Here is an 8,981-nt window from a genome sequence, read left to right as displayed (position 1 = left end):
CAGCGGCCGCCATGGCGGGGAGGGCCGTGAGGGGAGGGGCCGCCATCTTGGGGAGGGCGGGAATGGGAGGAGAAAGCGCTCGGAGAGCCGGGGCGGGACTGGGGACAAGGGCGGGGAGGATAGTTCGGGTGAGGGGAAATGGCTGCTCACTGCCGCTGGGCAGCGTCGGATGCGCTGCTGGGAAGGAATCCTTCTCATTTGAGAGTGATGAGGCCATGGCACTTGCCCAGAAAAGCTGTGGCTGCCCCATCCCTGGGAGTGCCCAAGGTCGGGTTGGGTGGGGCCTGGAGCAGCCTGGGACAGTGGAAGGTGTCCCAGGGCAGTTGGATGATCCTTAAAAGTCTCTTCCAACTCAAACCTTTCCATGATTCTGACTGCCCACTTGCCCTGTGGAGGGGGGCCATGGCCACACTTGTCCAACAGGTAAAACCTTCGAGCACCGGCAGAGCCTCACACACAGAAAAGTGGTTTGGTTTTCTTAAAACAATTTATTATTTTAATTTTATATAAAAACCATGTAATCAACACTCAGCTGCCACTAGTTTCACAGCTCGCATCAGACCCTTTTCCCATGATAAAAAATACAAACCATGACAGCTAACTACAGAGGTGGTGAGGATTTTGGGAAAGCCCTTTGATTCTGGAAAGCACCTTTCAATGACTGCACGCTAATTACAGCTGGCACAACATAAGAAGAAATCAAACCATTATCTGGGATACAGAAAAATAGAAATCTGGCTGTACATACTGTAGTAAATACAAATCTGTGTGATGGTGCATCTTTGGTCTGTGTTGATCGGGTACCTCATCACACTTCTCCAGCACTAGGTTCACGATCAGAGCCTGTGTGGGGCTGGGAACATGAGGTATTGTGGAGAGCGCCAGAGAAACCCTTTTTCTCCCCATGGAAAAGGGAAGAAGGACCTGATCCAGCCCCCCACAGCTGGGAGCACCTCAGTTCCAGAACTGAGAATGGACTAGAGTGTTCCATGCCGTGGAGCCAAGGGGGCCAGGAAACACCCAGACTACCGCAAAACACCCCCATCCCCAGCGAGCCTGAGCTTTTCTCAGTGAGGGAGACATGGGCACAGGGTTCAGGAGGTGTTGGGAGGGGGTTTGGCCACCCCGGACATAAACCGACGTGAGTCCAGAGGGGTGAAATGAGGTGGCAGCAGCGGCTGGGGGTCCCTAATCATCCTCCTCGCCGCCGCCGTAGAGCTCGGCCAGCTTGCGGAAGCGGCCGCCCCAATCGTTGAGGTAGTCGTAGTCCTGGTCGCCGTCGGAGGCAGAGGAGTTGAGGGAGCTGAGCGAGGTGGCCTCCGAGCCGCTGCCCTCGTAGTCGAACACCAGCAGCGAGTCGTAGGGAGGGGCTGTGGGGTCCGTGTCGGCCGCCTTCAGGTTCTGAGGGGACAGAGGGGTCAGTGCCTGTGTCCCCTGTGCTGATGTGGCAGGGATGTGTCACCCCCTGGGTCAGGACTCACCTCGTCAATGAAGTTCCCGATCTCATCAGGGTTGGCGGGGCGGGGCCGGTACTGAGGGGCTGCCATGAGCGGGGGGGCCACATCATTGCGGATCACCTCGGGCCGGGCGTCCAGCCCCCGGTGCAGCTGGCTCAGGTCATAATCCTGGGGGGACAGGAGGAGTCAAGGCTTGAGGGATGCCCATGGGCACCGCCACCATCACTTGGTGGGCAGGGTCCAGCAGGCACAGCCATCCCACCTGGTCCTCCTCGCCACCACCCTCCTCGTCATAGTGGTACACATTGTCCCTCATGTCATCCTCAGGTGGGAGCAGTGGTTCCTTCACTACTTTCCTCCTCTTCACAAAGAGCAGCAGCAGCAGCAGGAGGACTGCAGGCACAGGGATGGGGTGTCAGGGCAGCAGGGAGAGGGTGACCCACAGTCTGTCCCTCCCATCCTCATCCCTGGGTACTCACTGAGCAGTGCCAGGATGCCCCCCAGGATGCCCAGGATAGCGGGCACGCCCATGCCACCAGAGATGTACGCTCGTCGCTCGCAGTTCTTGGCTGGCCCCTCGCAGCTGCAGACCTGGGCTCGCACCTGTGTGATCTGGTCCTTGCCCTGCCCATCTATCAGCTTCAGGAAGATGTTGTACTCGCCCGGCTCCAGCTCCTTGCTCATACTCAGCGTCACCATGTCTTGATGAACCACAAAATCATTTGGGTTGGAAAAAGTCTCCAAGATTATTGAGTCCAGTTATCCCCCAGCAGTGCCGAGGCCACCACTGACCCATTTCCCCAAGTGCCACATTCACACAGCTCTTAAATCCCTCCAGGGATGAGTACTCCACCACTGCCCTGGGCAGCCTGTTCCAATGCCTGACCATCCTTTCCATAAATGAATTTTCTCCAATATCGAATGTAAATCCCTCCTGGCACAACTCGAGATTATTTCCCCTTGTCCTATCCCTTAGGACAGATCCTAACCCTCACCTAACTGCACCCTCCTGCTAGGGAATGGGGAGAGTGAGGAGGTCCCTCCTGAACCCCACAGCCACTCCTGGTGCTCCAGCCCCTTTCCCAGCTCTGGTGTGGGAACACCCTTTGCACTGGCACAGGACTTTGGCCTGTGGCAGGTCCCCAGCCTAGTATTCACTGCAGGGCCCAGCACCAGAGCAGGTGGCACCTACCTGGATCTTTCACCCTGGCAGTCCAGTTGCTGCTGGAGCCATGCATCAGCTCTGCTTTGAAGGGGTGGGTGTTGGGAGGCAGGTCCAGGTCGATGATGGTCAGTGTCTGCGGCTCGGGCTGCTGGTTGCAGATGTCGAAGCTCCGGGGCTCTGGCACAGGCCCGTTGTCATTCACATCCTGAAGCCTGACGAGCAGCGTCCCCGTGCCGGTGGCATGGTTTGGTGACCCTGTGGGACTGAGAGTCAGCAAGGCACCCAGGGAGGGGCCTGGACCCCGTGGGGGGACATGGAGGTGAGCACAGGGGCAGCACTTGGCCAGCCTCACCGTTGTCCACGGCCAGGACAATGGCCTTGTAGGTGCTGTTGATGGCGTGTGCCGACTCCCGGTCCAGGGGCTGGGCTGCCGTGACGATGCCGTTCTCAGGGTCAATGGCCAGCCACCCCGCAGGGTCACTGCCCATGCGATACCTGGGGGCAGACAGGGGTCAGCAGGGGGAGAGGAAGGGGCACACGGTGCAGCACAGCCCCTCAGGCACCGCAGCAAAGCCCCCAGCACTGTCACCCTCCACTCACGTGATTTTCTGGCTCTGCTCCTTGTCGGGGTCCTGGGCTGTGTAGGAGGTGATGTGATATCCCACTGGCACATCCTCCATCACCTCCACCCGCTTCACCGCAGGTATGAAGATGGGGGCTTCATTCACGTCCCTGACCACCACCAGGACAGTGGCTGTGGCAGGAATCAGGGGCACAGTGAAGGGAACCTCGTTCTGCACTGACACCACCAGCGTGTACCGTTTCTGGGTCTCATAATCCAGGCCCTGGGGGTGGGAGAGAACCTGGGTAGTGCCAGCAGAGTCAGCTGATGCTGAGCCAGCCACGTGGCAGTGGGACCCACCTTGGCAGTTTTCAGGATCCCATCATTAGTTTTGGGGTCAGTGGTGACCTCAAAGTTGCCCTGCGGGTCCCCGCTCTGGATGCGGTAGACGGCGTTCCAGGCCGGGGAGCCTGGCAGGTCCTGGTCTGTCACATACAGCCGGGTCACCAGCACCCCCACCTCGTTCTCATCCACTGAGACCTCATACTGCAAGATGAGACAGGGACAGTCACCGGTGTGGCCCCAGGCACCCCAGGTGGGGGCTTGTGCCACGATGCCCGGGGAGGGCAGCGGCTGGGGCTGGCTGGTACCATGGTGGGGTCGAAGACAGGAGGGTTGTCATTGGCATCAGTGACTTTGATGATGGCAGTGGCGGTGTTGGTCAGGCCAGTGCCCTCCTGGTCTGCAGCCTGGATGATCAGCGTGTAGTTGGGAGTGGTCTGCAGGGCGAAATTACCCCAGTTAGTGTTAGGGTGGGCACTGGGGTGTTCCCCTCCTCCAGGCATCACCTGCCTGCTCCTCCACCCTTCTCCTGCCTCGCTGTTCCCTGCTGGCGCAGAGGCAGCTGATGTCCCAGCTGTGCACATGAGGGGCTGGCACTGCACCCACTCCAGGCTCAGCAAGGCACGGGGTCCCTGGGGTGTCCCCAGCACAGCTCCTGGTGGCCTCAAGGCTGCAGACCCCTCTACAGCCAGGGACAGTAACCCTGGGATGGCACATCCCAAAACCAGAGGGACCCCAGGGCTCCACTATCCCTTTCTCCACATGGCACAGCCCACTGTGGAGTAGCCACAGGTTCCCCTGGGCCTTGGCAAGGTGCTCACCTCCCGGTCCAGTCCTGTGCCAATGACACTGATGATGCCCTTCTCAGCATTGATGGTGAACATCCGCTGTGGACCCTTGGGCTCCTCGCTGAGGATGGAGTAGCCAATGATGCCATTGTTCACATTAATCGCATCATCTGCGTCCGTAGCGTTCACGGTCATCACAGATGTGCCTGGACATGGGGACAAGCCAGGGAGATTTTAAAGATAGGTCAGGATCCACCAGGCACCCTGGCACTGCTCCTGCCCAGGGCTCTGCGTGATCCCAGCTCAGAGTCCCCCTCGTACCTGGCTTTGCGTTCTCCTCAATGTAACCAACAAAGACTTGCTGGGTGAAGACGGGCCGGTTGTCGTTCTGGTCAGTGACGGTGATGATGATCTCCATGGGGTCTTCCACGGGCTGCCCGTTGGCTGACACGGCGTGGGAGTAGAGCTGCAAGGGCACAGTCAGTGTGTGTGCAGTCCCCAGGACTGTCCCCGTCCTGCCACAGACACCCCCTCACTCACCACGTATTTATCCATCTTCTCCCGGTCCAAGGGTTGTGTCACCTTCAGCCACCCTGTCTCCCGCTCGATGATGAAGACACCCACAGGGATGCTATCTGCTCCCTGCCCCGTGATGCTGTAGAAAACCTTTGTCTCCTTGTCCTTGTTGGATTTGATCTGGCAGTGAGGCAGGAAGAAGTTGGTGGAGACATGTCCCAGCACCCTGGGGATGCCCCTGGACCCTGCCTGGTCCCTGTCAGACACATACCTGCACCAACGGCTTGGGGAAAGGCCCTCGCTCATTCTCAGGGCAGTTGATGGGGGGGATGACCCAGTCCCTCTTCTGCCGCCGGAGGCCGTGTCCATGCTCCGGGAAGGTCAGCACCTCAGGTACTGTCTCCTGTTGGGACAGTAGCTCTGCTCAGTGCCAGGGCCTTGCTGAGCCCTCTGCACCCGGGATGGGGGTGCTGTGACCCCAAGGAGTGGGTCTGTGCTTCAAAGGAGTGGGTCTGTGCTTTACCTGCTGCGTCCGCTCATGGTGTCGGTGCTGGTGTGACCGCCGGTGCAGGGTCACTTTGGCTGAATGCTTCTTGCCTGTGGCATCCCAGGTGTGCACAGCAAAGGTGATCTCCCGCTGCTGGAGCCGCAGGGGCCGGGTGGCAGAGACAATGCCATTCCTGCTCACCTTGAAGCGCGTGTCATCCGGGACAAAGGCGGCACGGCGCGACTCGCCACAGTCCACAAAGTTCACTGGGGACAGGGGACTGAGTGACAGAGTGTTCTGGGGACATGGGCACACACAGCACAACCATGCCTCAGCAGCCTGGGGTGGTGGGGATACTCCACACACAGTGACACATGGCTTGCCAGGATTCCATCCTGGGCACAACCCATCGTGCATCCCTGCCCTGGCCTTGGTCCAGGATGGGACATGGCAGGACCTACTGTGCCACAGGATCCCTGCCAGACAGTGACAATGGGGCAAGTGGCACCTGGCACAGCATGTCCCTGTCCCCAGCACCATGTATGCCATGGCGCCAGGCATGGCACATCCCCATATGGGTGTATCCCGGTGGCACAGCATGTCCCCAAGTGTGCCATGTCACCACCATTGTGCCCATGCTGCTCCAGCTGCTTTTCCAATAAAAACAAGTGCAGCAGTCACTCACCTGCACTAGCACCCAGTGTCCTGGCAGCCAGGCCCCTCAGTCTGCCCAGGTATCTCCAGCACCCCCAACCCCAGGGACAGCAGGTCCCGATGTCACTAGCTCGGCACCCGACTGGGCGCAGTAGAGCTGGGCCACCACGAGGCAGCGGTCAGCCGGCATCACATGAGCAGAGCCGCGCTCCCGAACAAACACCCTTTGTCTAAGAGAGTTGTTGGAGCCAGCAGCACCCAGGCTCCGGAGGCAGCACTGCCACCATCGCCCCGGCGTGACCCGGCGAGGGGACGTGCCGGGGTGGGCGGGAGGGAGCGCGGCACCGCCGAGCGGAGCGCAGCCCGGGCGGCTACGTCAGCCCACGAGCAGCCCAGGAATGCGGGGTGGCTGTGGGATGGAGGGAGGGGGGAGCAATCGCTGTCCCCCTGCCCACCACGGTGCCTCTGACCCGGCCCAGGAGGATCCGCCGGCGCGATGCCAGCCCCGCTCAGCCCCACGGCGGGACCCCCGGCCAGGGCTGGGGGAGCCGGTGCGGCCGGCTGGGCAGGAACGTGCCGGGGCAGGCGGGGAAGGAGAGGCAGCCGCGGGCAAAGCCGCAGTGCTCGGCCCTGGCCCTGGCACGGGGCCCGGTGGGTGCAGCGAGGGGCGGCACGAAGCCCCCAGCCCCACGCTGGGTGCAATCAGTGCTCAGCCCGCACTGGGTTCAAGGAGGGTGCTCAGAACCCGCTCCCCCCTTCCCGCTCTCCCCCGTTCCAACTCCCCCCCTTCCCACCTGGCCATGCACAACCTGTTTTTCCAGCTTGGCTGAAGGAGGGCTGGCCCCAGCCCTCTTCTCCCCCGGGCTGGGAGCTGGGGGATGAAGGGGGGGCTCTCTTCTGGGAATGATGGGGGTGGGAGAAAAGGAGAGCTCAGGGAGTCCTAGAGGGGGATCCCCCCACAGAGGGGGACTGCAGGGCACTGGGACAACCACGCAGGGGATCAGGGTAGCCCCCCAAAGCCACCTCATGTCCTGTGAGGTCTCAGTGGGGCTGAGCACAGGCAGAGCAGGGTGTCACGATCCCTGCAGTGCCACCACCCCATGTGTTGTGCACACACAGGTGTGCCAGGACAAGGGGCTCAGCCCAGGGTGAAGGTGCTGCGGGTGACACATGCCACTGACGTCACCCCAGTTTCACTGTGACTTCAGACTCTCAAGGTTTCTCCACCCAAGGCTGACGGGAATTGTCCCAGCTCCCACCACATCCCCAGCACCCCAGAGCCCCCCGACCCACAGAGCAGAGCCCTGGCGACGCCGCAGCCCCCATGCAGGTGTTGCTGTTCACCGCCCCGGCGCCGTGCAGGGCCTGTCCGGGCCTGTTGGAGGGAAAACACCGCGCTCAACTCATCAAGCTAATTACAGGCTGGCTTGTTAGCCTGGCTGCAAGCTTTGGGGTGCTCTGTGGCCCAGCACGGCCTGGCATCCACCAGGCTCAGCCACCCCATGGCTGGCATTGCGGTGGCACAGCTGTAAATAACTGGGTGCCACACAGGCCTCAAGGGCAGATGGTCCCTTCCTTCCTCCCACGCTCTGACTGTGACCGGAACCCAAAACTGAAAGTGCTGGTGCCAGGACAGAGAATTTCCAGTAGGTCTCAATGCTGCAGGAAATTTACTCATCACCCTAGTATCAGGCCCAGCCCTGATGGACATCGACTTTGTGTTTAATGATCAACCACAAGGCAAACAAACACAACTCCTAGGGATTGGGGCAGGGTCCAATTCCTCTCCCAGGAAAGCCGTTACGGAGCTGGGAACGTTTGTGAGTTGTTGATGCAGTCCTGAGTGCCCAGTACCCCGCAGGTCTGTGCCCACCCTGGCACACACACTGCAGTGCCAGCACCACCCTCAGCCATGAACTGGTGCAGGTGGTGACAGCCGCTGCACACAGCCCTGGAGCCCACAGAGTCCCTTTTGGGGGCCCCAGAATGACAGCAAGTCCCCAGCACATGGGTCCCAAATGCCCCCTTGCCACACCAGAACAGGGCTTTAGTGCCAGCATAGTGGGACACCAACGTCCCCAAAAGTCCTGCAGCCCATCCTGGTGCCCATCCCCATGCCAGGAGCTGCCCTGGGGTCCTACACTGTGTATCCGAAGGGGGGCTCACCCTGGTGAACCCAGGGTGCCGGGTGAGGCATGGGGCAGGGCAGGCGCCTGCGCGCCCCACACCCCAACCTGCCGGCCCCGACAGGTCTGCGGTGCCTGAGTCAGCGCCGCCCGCGCCGGCGCACCCCGGGGAGCGGCTCCCGCTGCCCCCGCGCCCTGACACCGGCCCACCGTGCCAGGACCACTGACTGGCGCTTGCTGGGACCACCAGTGCCCTCACAGCGGCCCCACCGCTGCATGTGGGCACACCAGGCTCTGTCCCTCGTGCCGCCAGCCACCACAGCGATCCTGTTCCTACCGTCGAGGCGCTGTCCCCACCGCCATTAGCGCCATCCCCACTGCCACAGCACTGTCCCCACGGCCCCATCCCCGTGGCCACCCCAGCACCACTCGGGCACGGCTTTATGTCCGCCATTCCCCACCCCTGTCCCACAAACCCCCCTGTACCCACAGTCCCGTCGCCGTCCTCACAGCCACCCTGTCCTCCATACCCAGTTGTCCCCATGTCCTTACCTCGTCCCAGTGCCCGTCCCGCCGCCACGCTGTCCCGCGGCAGCGTCAGAGCGAAGGTCTCGGCGGTGAAGCCGGGCTGGCACGACGCTGCCCGCTGGCACAGCCGCTGCCCGCTCTGCCCGGAGAGAGACGTTAGCACCGGGCAGGGTCCCGAGAAAGGTCCCGCTGCCCCGGGCAGGGTCTCGGCGGGGTCCCAAGCAGGGTCCTGCCGCCCCATTCCGTGGCTCACCTGGAGCAGGAGCAAGAGAAGGCAGAGCGGGATCGAGCAACCCGCCCGCCGCCCCATGGCCGGTGCCGGTTGGTGCCGGAGGGATCGGGCTCTGCCGCCACGG

At 61.8% G+C, this 8,981-nt stretch overlaps 1 protein-coding gene across 2 annotated transcripts; it reads right to left on the bottom strand.

Moving 5' to 3' along the window:
- Window positions 1–123: 123 nt before the first annotated feature.
- Window positions 124–8,950, bottom strand: LOC117001306 (cadherin-1-like). Of its 2 annotated transcripts, XM_033069525.2 has the most exons (15): window positions 8,650–8,950; window positions 5,354–5,583; window positions 5,102–5,233; window positions 4,855–5,010; window positions 4,636–4,780; window positions 4,348–4,520; window positions 3,835–3,963; window positions 3,545–3,730; window positions 3,223–3,467; window positions 2,975–3,117; window positions 2,650–2,877; window positions 1,937–2,158; window positions 1,720–1,850; window positions 1,482–1,625; window positions 139–1,401 (listed from the first exon to the last, which is right to left on the bottom strand). In XM_033069525.2, the coding sequence occupies exons 1-15, from the start codon at window positions 8,933–8,935 to the stop codon at window positions 1,189–1,191; spliced, it is 2,763 nt and encodes a 920-aa protein (XP_032925416.1). In that variant the 5' UTR covers window positions 8,936–8,950; the 3' UTR covers window positions 139–1,188. The 2 variants fall into 2 exon arrangements, with proteins under 2 accessions (XP_032925415.1, XP_032925416.1); XM_033069524.1 differs by lacking the exon at window positions 8,650–8,950 and having other exon boundaries at window positions 124–1,401; window positions 5,354–6,261.
- Window positions 8,951–8,981: the final 31 nt, after the last annotated feature.

Source organism: Catharus ustulatus, chromosome 11 (assembly GCF_009819885.2).
Source record: "Catharus ustulatus isolate bCatUst1 chromosome 11, bCatUst1.pri.v2, whole genome shotgun sequence".
NCBI lineage: Eukaryota > Metazoa > Chordata > Aves > Passeriformes > Turdidae > Catharus > Catharus ustulatus.
Note: the sequence above shows the minus strand (reverse complement) of the source record. Positions and strands in the feature narration are given on the sequence as shown.

Excerpts from the sequence above, each read along its gene's own strand:
- LOC117001306 (XM_033069524.1), bottom strand. The coding sequence starts at position 5,917 with ATGCTGTGCCACCGGGATACACCCATATGGGGATGTGCCATGCCTGGC. Across the intron at positions 5,011-5,101 it reads TCCCCAAGCCGTTGGTGCAG|ATCAAATCCAACAAGGACAA; the intron begins GTATGTGTCTGA and ends CCTCACTGCCAG. Across the intron at positions 4,781-4,854 it reads AGAAGATGGATAAATACGTG|CTCTACTCCCACGCCGTGTC; the intron begins GTGAGTGAGGGG and ends GTGCCCTTGCAG.